General features: G+C 42.7%; 2 protein-coding genes across 2 annotated transcripts; both read left to right on the plus strand.

Annotated features, from left to right (window-relative positions):
• Positions 1–296: 296 nt before the first annotated feature.
• Positions 297–5,474, plus strand: LOC135633510 (ADP-ribosylation factor-like). The gene is made up of 6 exons (XM_065143042.1): positions 297–497; positions 1,550–1,640; positions 3,354–3,469; positions 4,159–4,218; positions 4,311–4,376; positions 5,048–5,474. The coding sequence occupies exons 1-6, from the start codon at positions 441–443 to the stop codon at positions 5,216–5,218; spliced, it is 561 nt and encodes a 186-aa protein (XP_064999114.1). The 5' UTR covers positions 297–440; the 3' UTR covers positions 5,219–5,474.
• A 1,681-nt stretch (positions 5,475–7,155) lies between these two features.
• LOC135633929 (protein TOPLESS-RELATED PROTEIN 2-like) lies at positions 7,156–13,331 on the plus strand. Its single transcript, XM_065143936.1, has 23 exons — positions 7,156–7,235; positions 7,323–7,502; positions 7,631–7,744; positions 7,860–8,015; positions 8,280–8,457; positions 8,547–8,682; positions 8,783–8,898; positions 9,004–9,142; positions 9,235–9,344; positions 9,461–9,530; positions 9,595–9,668; positions 9,762–9,857; positions 9,957–10,052; positions 10,151–10,278; positions 10,507–10,738; positions 10,850–10,984; positions 11,212–11,457; positions 11,581–11,760; positions 11,879–12,007; positions 12,086–12,181; positions 12,384–12,587; positions 12,707–12,822; positions 13,166–13,331. The coding sequence occupies exons 1-23, from the start codon at positions 7,156–7,158 to the stop codon at positions 13,329–13,331; spliced, it is 3,177 nt and encodes a 1,058-aa protein (XP_065000008.1).
• The last annotated feature ends 7,738 nt before the right edge of the window (positions 13,332–21,069 follow it).

Here is a 21,069-nt window from a genome sequence, read left to right on the forward strand (position 1 = left end):
CCCACCCAAACTGGGAATTCAGGTCGGAAGCACATGCGAACGCATCGGACGTGTGTCCGTCGTCCTCCCACCAAATGAGCCGTTGGATTCGCAGGCAGTTGGCACATGCGATCGCATGTACCAGCCCCCTCATCTAAATTCCGATCAGTGAGGACAGCGACGATGTGCCCTCCCGCGACAGGCTCCGGTCAACTGCCAACACCGTGACTTACTTCGATTCTTTTGTTTCAAGACCTCCTCCCTCCGTTAGTCTTTGCTTCCGTCACAGTCAAACCGAAGCCGGCCTACTTCCCCAACAACACCACCAACTTCTCTTCCCCTCTCGCTCTCTCACCATTCGGGAGATGATCGAGCCTTTCTGAGATACAGGAACATCGGAGAGAGAGATAGAGAGAGGGGTAAATAGGAAGGAAGTAGAGGAAAAGGGCAGGTCGTGCGCCATGGGACAAGCCTTCCGCAAGCTCTTCGACAGATTCTTCGGCCCCGTCGAAATGAGGGTATTCCCCTTTTACCTCCTTTCGTCTCATCTTTTCCAACTCGATTTGCTCCTGAACAGATGAACATATCACGTGCCTGTACCTTTCCTAGCATATTCTTCAATGTTTTTCTCCTTTGGTTGGTCCCTTCGAAATCATTATAAATATTCCTATATAAATTTCGATTTATCCGAAAAACCAAAATTTGAAGTTTCTAAACATATATATCATGATACTTAGAAAAGGGATTTTCTTCGAATACATTAGGATGATTACGTATATGTATGATGGAACGATTGCTCGTATGAGGGCAATGGGGACGTGAATCAAGCGAGCACTCAGATCGATGCGAGGTCAATCAAGGGCCAACTCAAGTCTTAACTTTTCATTATTGTATGGATATACATGTTTTGGTGATAAAAGTATCTTGACTTATGAGATTAGAGTGGGAAAATTCTGAATTAAAATTACCGAGAAAAACTTTGGAATCCAGTACTAAGACTGAAAAATGTAGTGGAAGTTTTGTAATAAGGAGCAAGTAGCTAATGTTTTGTTTAAATAAATACTCAGAAGCTATCGTTTGCTACGTTGGTTCTGTAATTAGGGTATATCAAAGAAGAGTTTGTTATAAAAAAAAAAACAGAAGATTTTTTTACAATCTCCACCGTCTTCGATTGGAAGGAAAGCTTTAAGGAAGGTCTTCCATTTTTTTGGCACCTAAATATTAGACAGTTCATAGACTCAAAAGTTTGTTGTACATTGACATGGATGTTTGGTGTTATCAAAAGGGATAAGAATTTATTATTATATTTGTTAGAATTCATGGGTGGTACTAATCATGTATAAAAGCAATGGTTTAATATAGCCCTCCAAGAATAGTTCAAAGCAACAGTTTGTTTTTGTGTTCAATGATGTCTGTGTATTTGAAACATCACAACCTTCACCGGACTCCTGAACTAGATGAAGTTTTTTCTCTTCTTATGTAGGTAATATGTTCATAAGAACTTCTGTTTATTTTGATGAATAAGTGCAACAATCCATCGATGACATCTTTTGTACTTAACCTATTGTAGGTTGCAATGCTTGGATTGGATGCAGCTGGTAAGACAACTATCTTGTACAAGTTGCACATTGGGGAAGTTTTGTCAACGGTTCCAACTATTGGTAAGCCTCCTGTAATTCACTTCCAAATAGAAAAGGTATTCTGTAGAACTAACCCTCTGGAACTATCTTAGTTTGTTAAAATTTGATTGAGAAGGGGTTGAAAAAGAATTCTATTGCATTTACTTGTTCAGATGAGGATGTAGAAACACTAGGAGTGAAGAAGAATTCAATGCTGGGTAGGGCATTAGTATCCACATAGTCAGTGGATACCAATACAGATGCAGATGGTGGATGCTAAATTTTGAAAACATTAATATTTCTTATAATGGTTATGGATCAGATGTTCACTGGGAACATCCAGATAACTGATATTGAGTATATGTTGGAAGAATATGAATACTATCTGCTTTTGGAAGGATACAAATAAGATCCTGATCTAGTGTGGATATAGGTTAAGGTAGATGTTGATGACAATTAGATATAGCCAGCATGCATAGGAGGTCAAGAAAGTGGTTATGGCTGAAAGAAGTTCCATTACCTGCATGTGTATATAAATGTATGCAAGTAATAGTGGTTTATCACAAAGAGAAAAATCATGTGAAGCTTCAACAAGTATGTGTATATTGCTTCACCGGGAACATTCTCTTTGTGTAAGTTCACTGATATAATATGTGAATATAAATTGGACACATAACCTATTTTCACATGGATATACAAATCCAGATCCAAAATTTAATAAATATCTGATGCATACTCTTATACAGCAAAAATGCATTCATATCAAAGCTGAAACTAAATCTGGGTCATTTGGCTAGTATTCAAATGGAATATCTGTACCCAACTCTGTCCAAACACATCCGCATTTGGATATTATCACAATCTTTCTTTCATTCCTGAGAGACATTGAACATATAGTGGAACCATTGACTTTTTATCGATCGGTTTCAGAGTTTGCAAATCGTCATCATTGAAATTTTCTCGTTTTCTTTTGCTTTTGAGGAAGAAGTCTCCTTCAGTAGGATCAGTAATTTCTTCTCTAAGCATAATTTTTTTCTCAGTCAGTGGGCCCTGCATTTTCAGTGTTTGTAATGTCAATGTAATGTTCGGTCCATTGTTCCTGACAATAATTTGAAGGAGATGCCTACGGATTGTGATCAATCATTTGCTCGATGCAAATCATTGAATGTTTTTGAAACAAATAAAGGAGAGGAAAAGAAAATTCCTCCCCTACTCTAAAACCTTAGAACAATTCTCTGTGTAATTTCTGCTTGACATTATTGATCTTTAGCATGTAACTTGGTCCATTCCTCGCTTCATACTTTGGCTTGAACATTTTAGAGACTTTACGAAACATCTCTAACTGAATTTTGGTAGCAATCTGAGATTGTATTTTGGTATGTTTTTAAAAGTTAGGGTTGCAAGGAGTAGATAAGTTTAACATGCCAAGTGGATATGGATCTGGGAGAAGATAGCATTCATGATTCTGCTGTTTTTATTAAATTATTTGTAGGTTCTTTTTAATATGTTGGTCCTTTAATGCAGAAAATGGCTTGTACTTTAAATGGTTTTCCTTGGTTCATGAATAGTTTATTTAGAAGCTATATTTTGACAAACTATGATCTTTATTGTATTTTCTGCCTCATCGTTGATCTGTTATAGATATTTCTGTGTTCGCGAATTGCTTATATATAACCCATATTTTGACAACTGTGATTATTTGATCCTCTTACCTCAATGTTGATCACAACCCTTCTACCTTATATTTTGTTCTAGGTTTCAATGTAGAGAAAGTCCAATATAAAAATGTGGTATTTACAGTCTGGGACGTCGGTGGACAAGAAAAATTGAGACCCTTATGGAGGCATTACTTTTGCAATACTGATGCTCTGGTAACTTGTTGTTTCTACATGTTTGATCTTTATATTTGGTATGTTGGTGACCTTTTACTCTTCAATGACATGGTTTTTTCAGTTTCAAGTAACCTTTAATTTTGAGTCAAAATTCGGATGATTCTTTTCTTCTGGTGAATTCCAGCTGGCTGAAGTCTTAACATGCATCCTTTATAATCAGTTCTCAAGTTGCTTGTTCTCTAGCCTCTGAATCCCTTCCTTCAGGGATCAACAAAGTGCTGAAATATACTTCTGATCATCAATTCAACAAATTTGGATAAGCAGTTGAAGCCATGTGTCTCTATGTTACTTTATAAGCTTACACATTTTTCTTCCTGCTGACTAATTGATAAGTAACATGAATTCCTAGTGAGGTAGAGTGAAGAGTTTAAAATGTCTATTTTCACAAGTTTTCCTGTCATCATATGGTAAGTTCATGAATTAAGAACCCTCAATGTTCTCACAGAAAAAAGAAAGGTTTGGAATTCGCAATCATCACCACCATTTTAATTCATAGTTCCATTCCTGTACAGATCTGCATCATTAGACTTGATCTAAGTTGACTCTTTTTAAATCCCATATTGGTGGGAAGCCTGTCCACTGGCTGTATTTTCTAGTCCTAAAGCTTGCACATTTATTCCTTTGTAGCTTTCGATTTCTGATATTGTTTATTGATCTCTTGTTTTCAGATATATGTTGTTGATTCCTTAGACAGAGAAAGAATTGGGAATGCCAAAGAAGAGTTTCAGGTTTAGAATTAAATGATGTCATTTTAATTTAGCTCTTTTTCTTCTTCTGAAAATTCTTATCAGTAATTTCAATTGTATAATGCTTCTTTCAGGCTATCATCAGGGATCCTTTCATGCTCAACAGTATCATATTGGTATTTGCTAATAAACAGGATTTGGTATGTTAGTAGCCTATATTTATCTCATAATGCTATTACAAGTACGTGGTGTCGTCCTTAATTGAAATTACTTTCTTTATTATAAATATGGGCTTATAATTACTTGCTTTATTGTACAAATGAGCTTGGATTTATTTTCTTTTTTTTTTGGGTGGTGGTGGTGGGGGGGGGAGGGGCGGGGGAAGATGGTAGCTCCATCTGTTTATCATATATAAATAAGGTATCAGATAGCTTGGTTGGTAAGGACTTTAATAGTATATCGCAAGTTCTTAGATTTGAATCCCATCATCGCCACTTACCCTTTGCAAAAAAAATAAAAAATAAAAAATTATATATATATATATAAAAGAAAAGAGACTTTGGTGAAACATAGTCAATATTTATTTCAACTATATAAAAATTTCTTATGAAATAGCCAAAGCCATAAACTGATAGCTTTCGGTTATCGCTGTTGATTAAAGCGGAGCTTGATTTCTGATTGTCCCATCCTTTTTTCCCCTTAGGACTACTCATCCTCATAAATGAAATATAAACCAGGGAGCTGTATACATCCTCCTCACTTGGAAAAATGTACAAGATTAAAATTAGACCTTGATGTATGCATGTTTACTATTACTCTATTTGTTTCCAATCAGTTACACAATCTGAAGAACTATTTCTTGCTTGTTCAGAGAGGGGTGATGACTCCAATGGAGATATCTGAAGGGTTGGGTCTCTACGATCTGAGGAACCGTACTTGGCATGTTCAGGGAACCTGTGCCCTCACCGGCGATGGCCTCTACGAGGGACTCGACTGGCTAGTGACAGCCCTGAAGGAGTTGCAAGACTCAGGAAGACATTGAGCTGGCATCTCCTCCTGTTTACAAACGTTCAGATGACCTGAAGCTGAAGAGTTGTGTGTATATTTCCTTTCTTCTTCTCCTCAATGCCTTTGGATTTGTTGGGGATGGCATCTTGACTGATTTATTCTGAGATGTGAGTAAGCTGTTCTCAGTGTCAGTTCACAATGGCTTGTGTATGATGTTGAAAGTTGTCTTTTGATTGTATCTAACACAAATGCTGCCGCATGATATCAGAACTTGTCATGATTCATCAGAACTCTGTTGTGGTTATTATTATTGATTCTATTGGGCATAGAAATTGATGTGATCGACTCTTTACTACTCACTTAGAACATTACAAATGTTTTATGGCAACATTGTTTTGGTCACTTAGAGCAAAGGTATGGAAATTTTAATCTGGCATCGATATACTATATATGTTTTTATACATTTGCATTAAATAATCCGAGTTTTTTGTTTTATTTTTGGATGGTTAGTGATACAACAGAACATGTACAGAGAATCCAAATAATTAGATGGTAATATATGCTATACCAAATTTATAATAATAATAATAATAATGGCCGTCTATAGACATTTTAATTCCTACCAATTATAATTAATGTCATGTTAACCTCGTCCGCATTGGAATCGTTTCGCACGTGATAGAGCCATAGGTGGACACGTATCCGTTCCGTGGGTCGTGTGGGAACGGCGGTTGCCCCGTTTGGACTGGCTCTCCCTTCTCCCCGAGAGAGGCAGATCTGCTTATCATTCGGTGAGATGGTACCCGACTTATCTGACATGCCTCGGCAGACACCGCGCTCTAGGAAAGCGACAGCCTCGCGGTGACGTGAAAGGATCCCATTAAAGACTTTTACTAATCCCACGCCCTCTTTCGACATATCAACCCCTTTGGCGCCCACGTCCCAAGGGCAGAAAGGCAAACCAAAGCGCGCGCACCCAGCAAAAAAGGGGAGGATGTTATCGTCTCGGAAACAGAGGACTTAAATTGGAGTGAGTACGAGAAAGGATGCCGCGGCGGGGTAGGCAGCAAAACGACAAAATGACTAAATTACCCTTTATTGAAATTAATTGTCTTCTCGAAATAGACATCGGGGTTTGTTTCCAAGAATGCCCTTCCCGACGTGACCAGCAGCGACGCGCTTTTTACCAACCGCCCCCACCACCATGGGAGCGGTAATCTGGTGGTTTCCTAAATATTGGGGGTCTTTTAGGCAACAGGTTTTCCTTACCTATAAAAGCCTCAGGGGGAATGATAGGAACCGGACGGGGGGGGGGGGGTCTATAAAAGGCGACAAAGATGGGGAGGAGTGGGGAGAAGGAACAGGTGAAGGGAGGGGAAGCAGAGTGCAAGAAGCCGTAAGGAAGGAGAAGAACCGTTCGAAGCCCTAGAAACTTTGGAGGCGATTCGAATCGGGCTTGCTTACACAAAGATATTTTTGCATTTGGCGGTTTCTTGAAGGATCCGACTCCAGATCAAAGACTCTGTTGCGGGATCATCGCAAGGGAGCACGACGGTGGTGGTTCAGATTGCCAGTGCATCGCCATCTGGTGCCTTTCTCTCCGCCCTGGTGACGGCCCGGTAGGGTTTTCTTTCGTTTCTTTTGAATCTTGAAGGTGGAACTGTTTGGGGTTAGGCAGGGGTTGGGACAGGGAACTATTTGGGGTTTCGTTCTCGTACTGGTGTTTCCCAAGTATCAGTTAGGTAGGCTTTCGGGGTCCTCAGGTCACGTCTTTGGATTGCGAGCTAGAGGACGGGAGGTCGTCGTTCGTGTTCTTTCTATTACGTTTGGGAAGGGATTGATGTGACATTGCATCTTTGAGCCTGGCCATGGCGTCTTGGATCTTTGTGACGAACGTGATTTGTGTCTTTCTTTCTTCCAGAAACTCGATCGTTCGTCGTGGAGCATTCGAGAATTAGGGGCCGGCAAGTTATGACAGCCTTGAAAGAGGAACTGATTTTTCTGATACTGCAGTACTTGAATGAAAAGAAGTACAAGGAAGCAGTTCACAAGTAAGTTGTCTTAATTTCTTCAGCAATTTTAATTCTATAATCTGTCTGTAAAAGTTATGACCGGAGCAAAAAATGGTTGGATGATAGGTTGGAACAAGAGTCAGGCTGCTACTTCAACATGAAATATTTCGGGGATCTGGTTCAGGAAGGGAACTGGGATGAAGCTGAAAAGTACCTTGGTAGTTTCACCAAGCTCGAAGATAATCGGCATTCTGTGAAAATTTACTTTGAGATCAGGAAGCAGAAGTACCTGGAAGCACTTGACATGTGAGATGTTTTGGAAGCTTATAATTCCTTTTATTATTTTTTTTTTTTTTTTTTTGGTTTCGGCAGATTTATTGTTGATGTCTAAAATGCTCTGTTTTTGTTTGGTCTTCTTCTAATATAATAAATAGGTCAGATAGAGGGAAAGCCATCGATATACTTAGGAAGGATCTCAAGGTTTTTGCTTCCTTCAATGAGGAGCTTTACAAGGAGATGGTTCAGCTGCTTGCTTTGGAGAATTTCAGGTAATCCGGTTTGGCTTTTTGTAATTAAGAGAGAGTGATGCACGAATTATTCTCATGACGACGAGACATCCATTTTTTTTTCTTTTCTTTTTTTTATCCACCGCCGAATATGAAGGCAAAACCAGCAGCTTTCCAAGTACGGTGACGTAAAATCTGCGAGAAATAACATGTGGGTGGAGCTGAAGAAGCTCTTCGAAGCTAATCCTGTGTTTCGTGATAAGCTAAAGTTTCCACCTTGCGAATCTCGGCTCGAGTCTTTAATCAAGCAAAGGTATGTATGTATGTATGTATTTCCTCTGTTTTCTTTCTTTTTTTACTACTACTATTTGGCAATCATTCCCATTCCAAACTTAGTTGATGAGTCTCTTTCTATAAAAAATGAAATAGCAGTTAATTGTTTAGTAGGTAGCACAGAGTAGTAACAAGACTCACTCACAGTTACTTGAGCATATGAATCATCATCATATGAATCATCATCGGTCAGGAGTGTGTGTTTCTATTCCGACGTTTGAGATTCACACATTTTCTTTTCTAGTCTGCGTTGGCAGCACCAACAGTGCCCGAATCCACGGCCCAGCCCAACTTTCCACACGCTTTATACTGATCACACATGTCCTACTGACGGAGCCCGTGGACCCGCCCCAAGAAATGTCCAGCTCATGGGGCCGCCTAATCCTAGAGCTGAAACATTGCCTCCCATGGATTCTCATAGTGTAAGAGGACTTCTCCTTCTCTTTGCTCCTTGTTATCGATCGACTAATGTTGAACTACCATTTTTTTTTCTTTTATGTATTTGATTCAGCCACTCCCATTGGTTGTCTCTCCGTCTGCAAGTGCCACTCAGAGATGGATGGCAATTGCTAACCCACCATTACCGCATGATGCTGCTGCTGCTGCTGCGCAAGTCCCTTCAGGTCTGCTTCAGCCTCAAAGTGCAGGTGCTCCTCGAATGCCCCCCCCCCCCCCTTTTTTTTTTCTTTTTTTTCTGGTGACTGAGAAGATTGCAGGGACTATACTTAATAAATTTCACTGCCGTAGCTGCTTTCTTTAAGCACCCAAGGACTCCGACAAATGCTCCTCCTGGTGGGGGGGATAACCAAACCGTGGAGTCTGAACGCGTGTGGAAGAGATTACGCACGGCCCAAACAGATGAGGTATTAAACAGCTAACACCTGCCAAAGACTTGCGGTAACAAATCTCTTTGTCTGCAGCTTGGTTCAGTATAAAGAATCTGCTCATGGCCGAAACTTGTGCTTCAGGCGTCCTTCTCCGGTGCAAGTCATCCGCCCAATATTCGCCCTCAAGATGATATTCCGAAAACTGTGGTGCGGACTCTTAACCAGGGTTCGAATGTCATGAGTTTGGATTTCCACCCGATCCACCAAACAATTCTTCTAGGTTGGCGCGCTTGAATTATCGAGTAGCATATGGATGTGTTTTTTTTTTGTTTTTTTTCTATAAAAATTGTGTCATCTTGATTTATTTTGTAGTTGGAACAAATGTTGGTGACGTTGACATATGGGAAGTCGGGTCTAAAGAGAGGATAGCGCACAAGACCTTCAAGGTTTGGGATATGGGATCTTGTTCTATGCCTCTGCAGGTGCTCTCTCCCTTGGGCTTAAAAGTTGATATTTGGTCCGGTTTTCCGTCTGTCTGTCGTGTAAAATAATATGATTCACGGGTGTGTGTTACCTCATTTATTCATTCATCCAGCAGTCGTCGCTCGTTAAAGATGCTACCATATCTGTCAACAGATGCCTATGGAGCCCGGATGGTTCTATTCTCGGTACTACGATTCAACTTAAGTCGATAGTTTTTATTTTTAGATATTAATGTATGTTCTGATGTAGGTGTAGCGTTTTCAAAGCATCTTGTTCAGACATATGCTTTCAGCTTAAATGCTGAGTTGGGACAACTGTTGGAGGTAAGCTAAATGTTTTATTATTCTTATATTTTATATTCATCCTCGTACAAGTATGTGCCTGACCGGCTTGTTTTATATATATGTGTTGTGTAGATCGATGCTCATGTGGGTAGTGTTAATGATATTGCCTTCTCCCATCCCGACAAGAGCTTATCCATAGTCACATGCGGTGAAGACAAGACGATTAAAGTGAGCAGCACAAGATTGATGTGCTTTGACCTATCTATTTTATAAGAAGAAGAAATTGCATGAGCTTTATGATTTTTCTGTTGCACCGACCGACGACAGGTATGGGATGCTACCACAGGGCAGAAGCGGTACACCTTCGAGGGCCACGACGCACCTGTTTATTCTGTGTGCGCTCGCCATATTGAGTCCATCGAGGTTCGTTCGGTGTTGGTGGTGTCGTACTCGTTAGCCGGTGTAACCATCCGAAAAAGCTTGCTCGGTTAGTGATCTCACTTTTGGCTCGATTGATGCAGTTTATATTCTCGACGGGTAGTGATGGGAAAATCAAAGCATGGTTCTACGATGGTTCGGGTCCCAAAGTCGAGTATGACGCTCCCGGTCACGGGTGCACGACGATGGCTTATGGTGCAAATGGGACAAGGTGAGAACTCCGTCTTTCCGTTGTCACCATCCCGTTGCTCTTTATATGCCAGCAGCCTTGGTGCTGCAACCTGTCGTCGATGCCTTCCTTTTTAGTTATTACAATTAGAAAACTCTCTCTCTCTCTCTCTCTCTCTCTCTTTTTGCTTTTGATATATTTTCGGTCTCACGAATCATCATTGAAATTACTACTACATATATCTTCAATCCGCCGCCGCCGCCGCCGCAGGCTTTTCTCTTGTGGGACCAGCAAAGACGGTGAAACTCATCTGGTCGAGTGGAATGAAACCAACGGCAGAATCAAGACGACGTATTCGGGGTTCAGAAACCGGCCATTCGGAGTTGTCCAGTTCGATACGTCTAGGAACCTCTTGGCAGCCGGAGATGAAAATCTGATAAAGTTTTGGGATATGGACCGTGCTTATATGCTAACATCTACTGATGCAGATGGTGGATTGCCTGTTAGTAGTTTTTTTTTTTTTTTTTTTTTTGATTAAATTTTTTTTGTTCCCACTGTGACGTACTGAAACATTTAGTTTATCCTATTTCTTCTTCTTCTTCCTCACACGCAGGCAAGCCCTCGTTTGAGACTCAACGGAGAAGGTTCACTGCTTGCGGTGGCAACAAGCGACGATGGAATTAAGATCCTAGCAAACACAGACGGGAAAAGGTCGTTAACGACGAGGGAGAAGAGGCCATCTGAGGAGGTATAAGGTTTTCTTCTTTTATATATATATATATATATATAACTTACTAATGTTTGGATAAAATGATTATACGAACGAATTTTGTGCAACCGGTTGCGGTGGTCTGTATGTATGTCTGTCTGTCTGAATAAAGTAAATACAAGTTTGTTTTTTCTTTTTCCTTCCCTTCAAATTTCGAATATATTCGGAGCAGGGATTATGACGACACGGTAAAACGAATTGTGCAGGCCACGGTGGACGGTACGACGGCCGCTGATGTCAAGCTAAGAATTCCAGGAGATACCGGATGGAAGTCATCCGACATTGTTGACTCCGCTCGTCTCAGAGCCTTGCGGTTGCCGGATTCCACGACGGCAAGCGAGGTGGTGCAGTTGTTATACACCAACTCCGGGATAGCCGTGCTGGGTCTAGGCTCCAATGGCGTCCATAAGCTGTGGACGTGGGCACGTGTCGACCACAATCCATCCGGCAAGGTAATCGAGTTTATCATTACTCAATTTTATCTATTGCTTGCATATATATATATCTTTCGTGACGGTGGTTTTTCTTCTTCTTCTTCTTCTTCTTCTTCTTCTTCTTTCTTCTTCGGGTTTCAGTCGAATGCATCTGTGGCTCCTCGGCTGTGGCAACCATCGAATGGTGCCGTCATGATCAATGACACGACCGGAGCTAATCCAGAAGAAGGAACTTCCTGTATGGCTTTGTCAAACAATGACTCCTACGTTATATCTGCGTCCGGCGGCAATGTTTCTTTGTTCAGTTTGGTGGCGTCCAAGGTTCCGAGTTTTCTTTCTTCCTTAAATCCATTGTTTGCCTGACATGCTTCCTCCGCTATGGTTGTACTCGGGAGTCTCGAAAGATATTATTGTTACGTTTCTTGTTTTTATCTCGCAGCTGATGACGACCTTATTGTCGCCTCCACCTGTGCCGACCTTTCTAGCATTTCATCCTCAAAATAACAATATGATAGCCATCGGAACCGAGGATTCTAGTATTCTAATATACAATGCGCAAACCGCGACGGTTAGCACCTCTCCTCCTACTCGATTGTGTTTTATGAGAAGCCAAATTTAATCTTGGCATCTGCTGGAAATTTTGCAGGTCACGGCCGATCTCAAGGGTCACCAGAAAAAAATCACTGGCCTTGCATTTTCCCGGTCACTAGATGTGCTGCTCTCTTCCGGAGCCGATGCTCAGGTGTGTGTACATTTTGGCTTTTTTTTTTTTTTTTGAATCAAAATATATGCTCGATTTTGACGTCGTCCGTCCGACTTATCTCGAAAGTGATTAAAACTCACCATGTTTTGACGCAGTTTCATTTGGTCTTTGTTTGTAGCTGTCGTGCAAACTGATTGGTGTCGGTATTCCTACTTACTGACGAGCTTTGATTTAATTGCAGCTATGCATGTGGAGTATCGATGGATGGGAGAAGAAGATGTCACGATTTATCCAGGCACCAGCTTCCCACGCAGCAGCAGCAGCAGCAGCAGCCCCTTTAGATGGGGACACCAAAGTTCAGTTCCACAAGAATCATCCACATCTCTTGGTCGTCCACGCGAGCCAACTATCCATCTACGACAGCAAGCTGGAGTGCATGCATTCGGTTAGTTCTTTTTCTGATGGAGTTAGATAAGATTTGATAAGAAGAGAAGGATAGGTAGGTTCCTCGGGGGTTGCAGTGGTCTCTCCGGCTAACGGGTTTGTTTTCTTTCTCGGTTGCAGTGGTCTCCTAGAGATGCGCTTGCTGCATCGATTTCGAGTGCAACATATTCTTGCGATGGTTTGTTGGTACATGCTGGATTCAGGGACGGGGCTGTCGGAATTTTCGAAGCGGACGGGTTGAAGCTTCGTTGTCGAATTGCACCCTCTGCATATTTATCACCATCCATTCAGAAGAGGTAACAAATCCATTTGATTCAATTTACATAAATATTTTAATAAATCATTAAAATTATTCAGATCATCGATTCAAAAAACAAATTAATTAATTCAAATCCCAGTTAGTTAAATCGACTTATAATTTATTTTTTTATTTTTTTTCAAATGAATTGATTAAATTAATAATTTTAGAACACCCCCTAACAAACATTTTAATCTTAAATTAAAAAAAGAAGAAAAAAGCTCTGTCAAGCTATATAAATTATAAAGCTTAAATTAATAAATTAATATCGTCGATTGCAGCCGTGAAGCTGCTGTCGTATATCCTGTGGTGATCGCTGCCCACCCATCCGCACCAAACCAGATAGCACTGGGAATGAGCGATGGCGCCGTTCATGTGCTGGAGCCCTCGGATGCTGTGCCTCCCAAGGAAAAAGCCGCTCTCCCATCCATCCGTCTCCAATCCTAAATCCTGTTCCCCAAGTTGATCACCAGACATCAGGACCACCGCCCCTTTCTTCCTTGTTCCTCCTATACAACAACTGTGCAAAAAAAGGGGAACGAACGAACTGATTCTTTCTTTCTTTCTTTCTTTTATTATTCTTCCTGATTGTTCTATATGTGGTGGGTCTGGCTGGGGTGGGAGGGAGAGGGGTGGGTAGGATTTTGCATAGTATGTAACAGATATACATGCTGTTTTGTTGTGTGTGATCTCTAGTAGTTCTTCCCCATTAGCAAAACCATATAACATAACACCAGTAGCAGAACATAGCATTCATTCCCTGTAGGAAAAGTTACCTCACAAAGGAATAATGATATACGACATTTAATATACTGCATTATGGAGTTAGCTAAAATTCAATGTTTTCTGAACAACAACAACAACAACAACAACAACAACAACAACAACAACAACAATAATAATAATAGTAATAATAATAATAATAATAATAATAATAAAGAAACAATATTTTGTAGAAAAAGGGCAATGAAAAATTAAAACAAAAGCCAAAAGTTGGTGAATATGAACATAAAAGAATGTTTGAGCCACCAAAACAAAAGATTAATCTAATAAGAACAGATTAAGTAGATCAACATGACAAGAATGATCTATGAATATTAATATAAATGGATGAATGGTCTATGAATATTAATATAAATGGATTCTAGTGACTACGAAAGAGAGCATGCAAGTAAAAAATATCCTTTCATGGGCTAAATTTTGATGCAATCTGCTGTTGTTTAAATCTTTATTGTTTAAAACAAGACTAATATATTTTTGGCGCTCGACCGACAAAGGGCGGTGGATGACGAGGTAGAGCGACTTTTGGCGGCAGGATTCATCGCTGAAGCAAGATATCCTCGATGGCTATCGAATGTAGTTCTCGTTAAAAAGCCTATTGGAAGTTGGAGAATGTGTGTTGACTACATCGATCTTAATCGAGCATGCCCGAAGGATTGCTATCCACTCCCAACGATCGACCAGCTAGTCGACGCAACTTCGGGGCACGAGCTCCTCACGTTCCTGGACACATTCTCAGGGTACAACCAAATCAAGATGGCAACAGAGGATCAGGAACACATTGCTTTCATCACTACCCGAGGTGTCTACTTCTATAAGGTCATGTCGTTCAAGCTGAAGAATGCCAGAGCAACCTATCAGAGAATGATGAACAAGATGTTCACCCACCAGATCGGGAGAAACATGAAGGTGTACGTCGATGACATGATCATAAAAAGCAAAATCGCCCGAACACACCTAGCGAATCTCGCTAAAACATTTAGGACATTGCAAAAGTTCAGCATGCGCCTCAACCCTACAAAGCGCACCTTCGGAGTCAGCTCGAAAAAATTCTTCGACTTTATCATCCACATGAGAGGGATAGATGCGAACCTCGAGAAGGTGAAAGCCATCATCGACATGCAACCTCCCCGCTCGATAAAAGAGACGCAGCGCTTGACCGAGAGGCTCACTACCCTGGTCTGGTTCCTCTCCCGATCGGGGGACAAATGCCTCCCCTTTTTTCGGAGAATCCAAAGGACTTTAGATGGACCTCGGAATGTGAAGAGGCCTTTGAGCAGCTCAAGGAGCACTTGGCCCGACTACCTCGACTCGCTATAGTCTCCTCAAGTGAGCCGCTTAGTCTCCACCTAGCGGCTTCGGAGCACACAATCAGTTCTGTGTTGACTCGGGAAGATTCTGGAGTGCAACAACCGGTCTACTATGTGAGCCACGCCCTCGGCAGCCCCGAGATGCGATACCAGCCGGTGGAAAAGCTAGCTTTGGCGCTCGTCCAAACGGCCCGAAAGCTACTTCCCTTTTTCCAGGCCCATCCTATCAGAGTGGTGACCGACCAACCGTTACGATAAATCTTGTCGAAGTTCGACATATCCGGATGAATGCTCAAATGGTCGATCGAGTTGGGAGAATTTGACATACAGTACGTCCCAAGGACCGCCATCAAAGCCCAGGCTATCGCTGACTTCATCTTAGAATTAACTCCTCTCCAAGGCGATACCTATGGACATATCGAGCAACGATTGGGCCTGCATGTGGATGGCTCGGCAAACGCCAAAAGGGGCAGGGCCGATCTTGTTCTTGAAGGTCCCAATGGCCAATCGTTTAGACATGCGCTCCGCTTCGGATTCAAAGCCACCAACAATGAGGCCAAGTACGAAGCACTCCTGTCCGGACTTAAGTTGGCCCTTGTACTCCAAGTCAAGAACATTGAGGTTTTCACCGATTCTCAACTAGTAGTCGGTCATATCAACAGAGATTATAAGGCTTGGGATGCTACCATGTCAAAGTACATGTCCGAGGAAAAGAAGCTCGTTAGCTGCTTCCAACACTTCACTATAACAAGGGTACCACGACCACAGAATGCTCAAGCAGATGCCTTGGCAAAACTCGCTTCGGGTGCAGGCACCAAACTACCCTAGGAAGTCAAGCAACTTCCTTGTCGGACCATTGCAACCGAAGAGGTGGCCACGACCGACACAACCCCGACTTGGGTGGAAGAGATCCTCCGCTACAAAAGAGATGAGACGTTGCCGGTAGACAAAGCAGCCTCCTGACGGCTCCGACGCACACATGCATGGTATTGCAACATGAACGGATGACTCTATCAGAGGTCATTCACCCAACCGCTCCTACGTTGATTGGATCCCACGGAGGCCCATACGGTTTTAGTTGAGGTTCACGAGGGGATCTACGGGGAGCACATCTGCGATCGAACCTTAGTCTCCAAAGTCCTCTGACAAGGGTATTATTGGTCAACCATGCATCAAGATGCTATGGCATACGCACAACGAAGCCAGTAGTGTCAGAAGCATTCCCAAGCATATCATCAACCCGCAGTTCTATTGACCCCCCTTGATGGCGCATGGCCCTTCGCACAATGAGGAATGGACCTCCTCGGCCCATTCCCACCGGCCTCGAGGCAACGAAGATTCCTCATCGTCAAAGTGGATTACTTCACCAAATGGGTGGAGGCCGAGCCACTAGCATCCATCACCGAGAAGCAAGTAGAAAGATTTGTATGGAAGAACACCATTACTCGTTTTGACATCCCAAAGCCATCATCACCGACAATGGCGCCTAGTCTAACAATGAAAAGTTCAAAAGATTTTGCTCGGGCTATGGGATACAGTTGAGGTTTAGCTCGATGGCCCACTCCGTTACTCACCCAAGCTGCTCGTACTCATCGTTAGACAACCCAGGGCAGCTATTATTGATCACCCGAGCTGACCATCGGAGGCTAAACCCCCACCCCCGACTACAGCTAACAAAAAAGTAGTGACTTTTCCATCCTTTATTATTGGAAGGCACTCCGATCACCCTAAAACCACCACAAGACGATAGAAAATAGCTGTCCGGCCCCTTGGAAAGACGGAAGTAGGACAAAAAAAGGGATCGGGTCGGGGTGATGCCTGCCCCTCGGCATTCTCCGAGGAAGGCCACCATATATCTCCATAAGTTCGGGGCCATCAGAGATGGCGAGATCCGCCACCAAGAGAGACAAGCCTCGATCACCGGGTGTAGAGGAAACATGAGCTCAGCCTCAAGGGCATCAAGAGTTAGTCAAAACCCATCCAGGAACAGATCATGGGCCCATTGTCCAGATTGAGGGGCATATAGCTCATATTCGGTTGGGATGTTGTAACGATCCCTGACACGGCCGAGCAACGTCGCGGTCACAACGGAGTCAAAGTCATGCAAGGATTTCATGACTTCGAGGGCCTGAGCGGCCTTCTCGTTCACAGGAGACGCCCCACCCGACAATAGACCACTACTCGAGGTCGACGCTGCAACCCCAGATCCCAACCTACCATACGAAGAAGAGGAGGAAGAAGAGGAAGAGGAAGAAGACATTTTGACTGACCTGAGACGTTTATCGACCAAAGAGGACAATGGGAAAGGAGAGTTGGAGCGCAGGAATAGATTTAGCAAGGACCGGTAGAAGGGAGAAGGGACTTTTATAAGGCAAGATTCTACCAACCGAGGTGACCCTTCACCTCCCCCAGAAGGCGAGCGATTGCCCACCTTGCCATAATGACTCATAAAAAAATGCACAAGTTCCAAAGCAAGGTGTTCCCACTAGGGCAAAAATTTCCCGCCAAAACTACAAGGTGAGAAGGCTCCCACCCCGGTTAACTTTGGCCGCGGGCAAAGCAAAGTTGTCCAATGACGTCAGTACTCTGTTCCCGGGCCATAGTACTATTGGAAAATCTTGGGGGCGACATTACATGTGCAGCGGAAGAACAGAAAACAAAATCCCCAATTCTCAAATATATGTTCATCATTGTGCAAAAATTAGTGCACAAAAATCCACAGAATAGAAAACCACGTGTGATATAGATTGTGTTACCTAGGGAGATCGTATATCCCTGAATCCCTGCAGATCTCTATGAGAGGGTGAAGAAGGTCAAGTGCCCTCCTCTCTAGCGGTGATTCACACAATAGGACTGCGATGACGCTCCTCAAAATTTCAGGCCTGCTCTAAGGTGGAGAGAGGGAGGAGAATAAGAGAAGACAACCAAAAAGGCTCTTGCCTATAAACCACCAGTTCTCTCATATTTATAGAGGTCCCCTATCAACTTAACCATAATGGATCTTGCCTTATTAAGTATTAGATCTCTATCCAACTATTCAAGCCTCTTAGATTAGTGGATCTCTATCCAATAATCTCTCATGAGCTCTTATTGGATCTCATTCATAGGATCCAATCATTCATGGGCTTATTGGATATCCAATAAGATAGGGGCTCCGGCGGATATCTCATATCCGAACCTCTACTCATCGCAATGCCTACCATATGTGTATGACCCTTTAGGCTCAATATCGAGCTGACCGTGAGCCATACCTATCAGAACTCCTTTTGGCTCAGTGAACTATTATCTTTATAATAATTCACTCGACTCATCGATTACGGACGTACTATGCCACTACGCCGCAGTCCCCAAACAATATAAGGGAATCCAATCCATTAGACTTGTTTGTCCTTAGTTACCGTGTACTTGTAGTCCCTCATCCATCTAATATCTCAAAGATCGTATACCGGGCATGGTGGTGTTAGATCCATACGGTTTCTACTCGAGTCTCACTCTAATCGGATTCTCCCGGAGAACTCTTTCTCTCTCAATATGAATGACCCTAGTCAAGGATTTGTCCGAGCAAGAACACATGGGACATTCCTCTCATGACACCGAGAGTAGATGATCCTTTATCGACACTCAATAGCCCTCATAAGGTTGACTATCACTCCCGATAATCGACTGTACTAGATCTGATACATCCAAACCTATAAGTCCGGTATCAAAGAGTAAAGCACTCATATAAGACATCCTTGGTGTCTCAAGTCTAAGGACCAGATACACCACTAGGACTGCGGAATTGCTGTATGACAATAAGGCATCATCAGTCATTCAACATTTCGTAAGCGAATCAATAAGTAAACTCATTCCCTAATGAGCACTTGTATTGTATCCTTAGTGTCCCCACACGAGCAACTATGAGACCAACTGCATCCATCATATTTACGGGTATACAATACACCAATCTGTCCGGTTATCTCGATATCCCTCTCGAGTAACCTATGACCGGGATTATTTAGGATCTATGTTTAAAGGCAAATCGGTTTCATTATCGTGATCTCATCACGATCTGATTCTCATTGTGTGTATATATATATATATATATATATATATATATATATATATATATATATATATATATATATATATATATATATATATATATATATATATATATATATAACAAGCAATATAAAGTGATAAATGTCAAAATATAATAAGTAAAAAGATTGTGTGTCAAGTCACACGTGTCATCACTCACGTGATTGATTTGCAGGGCACATATGAGTAGCAAATACTCTGTCACATCAGTCCTCAATGCCCGAGTCACGATACTGGGCACCATCAGTCGTTAGTGCTCGATCCATGGAGCTCAATCGCATCAATACTCCAGTGCCCGAGTCACGGCACTCGGCACCATCAATCGTCAGTACATGAGCCATGGAGCTCGGTCGCATCAATACCCCAGTGCCCAAGTCACGGCACTCAGCACCATCAATCTTCAGTACCCAAGCCATGGTACTTGGCACCACCAATCTTCAGCATCCAAACTACTGCACTCAGTATCAAGCGACACCACTCGTCTAATCAGAACTCCAACATTTGTTTTCAAAAACCCCATCTGTGACCGACACTCATTCCCAGAAATCCCTGGCCAACAACCATACCACCAATCACTACGCGATGATTGACCCAACTTGCAAGATGCACCGCGCTATGCACCAAGCCCCTCGAAGAGCGACCCACTGCATGCCACTTTCTAGGGGGGAGAGAGAGAATGATAGGGCACATGTCCTCTAACCAATCGCTCACAGCCACATCAACGCCAATCAAGAGCATCAAAGTCAGCACGACGGACCACATCGGCACCATACCCCTAAGGTACGCCAACGCCGACAAAATACAACGTTGCCACACAAAAATCGAGACGACACCGATTGAGTACAACGCCACCCCACAAAAATCGGGACAGCGCCGATCGAGTACAACGTCGACCCGTAAAAACCGGGACAACACCAATCGAGTACAATGCCACCCCACCGGATCAAAACGACGTCGATTGAGTGCGACACCGCTGTTCGGCGCCGAGGCACAGAGGACGATCGATGTCCACACGAGAAGCGAGTTCGCCGCTTAAAGTGTCGACGGCCATAAACGTGGCAGGTACCACTGGTCCGCATGTGCAGGGTATAAAAACCTCGCACCGGGAGAGGAATTTTTTCCCCTTTTTCACTCAGCTCTAACTAAATCTTTGCAAGAACAGGCGACAAGGAGGCGATCGATCAAAGGGAAACCCCACCGTATTCCGGAAGTAAGGTTCGAAATCGACCAAACGGGAGGACGACTTCCACTGCCCGAGCGCCCACTCGGACGATCTTGCGGGCAGGACCGAACGGTGTAAAGGTTCACCAACAATCCCGATCTCGAAGAAAATGCCCAAAGGACCAACTTCCCGGTCCAATTCAGAGGCTAACCATCAGATCCGAGAAAGATCAAGAACGAGTCACAACAAACAGAACTCCCCACCAAAGAATAACACGACAAAGAACAAGAACTGAAAGAGGGAGGGAGATGTGGGCCGGTAACCTTGATCCTCGTGGCCTCGGCGGAGAGGAGTCCCAGGAAGCCCACGGCCACGCAGACCGCCACCAATTTCCTCTCCATCATCGCCCAACCAACTCCCCCCTCCCTCTCTCCCCTCGACCTTGTTCTCTATATTGCAATCTCCCACGGGCATCACCGAGAAAGGCTTCTCGTTTCTTTGCCTTCCCTCTCGCACAGCCGTGGTCGAGTACCGAGGAAGAAACAGAATAAAGATAAAAAGCTCCATATTTCTGTTGGATGTCAACTCCTCAAGCTTAATTATGTGCTGTCTTGCGTATTGAATGGGCCCACTTTTGAACATTATAATGCACTTTATCTTGTTTTCTTGTAATGAAGTCAAAAGTAGTTATTGGATAGGTTTAGTATTTTAAATCTAGTGAGTTGGTTTATTCTTTTTAAAATAAAATTATAAATACATCTAATTAAAATACCTAAGTCCAAATTATTTATTTATTTATTTTAATCTAAAAAGAGTGTCATAAGTATGTACCAAAGGAGGCCAGCCCAAA

The sequence above is a fragment of the Musa acuminata genome, chromosome BXJ3-3, assembly GCF_036884655.1.
Source record: "Musa acuminata AAA Group cultivar baxijiao chromosome BXJ3-3, Cavendish_Baxijiao_AAA, whole genome shotgun sequence".
Classification (NCBI taxonomy): Eukaryota; Viridiplantae; Streptophyta; class Magnoliopsida; order Zingiberales; family Musaceae; genus Musa; species Musa acuminata.

What these genes read in the sequence shown, in the direction of transcription:
- LOC135633510 (XM_065143042.1), top strand. Translation starts at nt 441, where the DNA reads ATGGGACAAGCCTTCCGCAAGCTCTTCGACAGATTCTTCGGCCCCGTC. An exon ending in TCGGCCCCGTCGAAATGAGG is followed by an intron (nt 498 to 1,549) that starts GTATTCCCCTTT and finishes AACCTATTGTAG; the next exon opens with GTTGCAATGCTTGGATTGGA. An exon ending in TTGCTAATAAACAGGATTTG is followed by an intron (nt 4,377 to 5,047) that starts GTATGTTAGTAG and finishes TTGCTTGTTCAG; the next exon opens with AGAGGGGTGATGACTCCAAT.
- LOC135633929 (XM_065143936.1), top strand. Translation starts at nt 7,156, where the DNA reads ATGACAGCCTTGAAAGAGGAACTGATTTTTCTGATACTGCAGTACTTG. An exon ending in CTTGTTCTATGCCTCTGCAG is followed by an intron (nt 9,345 to 9,460) that starts GTGCTCTCTCCC and finishes TTCATCCAGCAG; the next exon opens with TCGTCGCTCGTTAAAGATGC. An exon ending in AGTTGGGACAACTGTTGGAG is followed by an intron (nt 9,669 to 9,761) that starts GTAAGCTAAATG and finishes TGTGTTGTGTAG; the next exon opens with ATCGATGCTCATGTGGGTAG.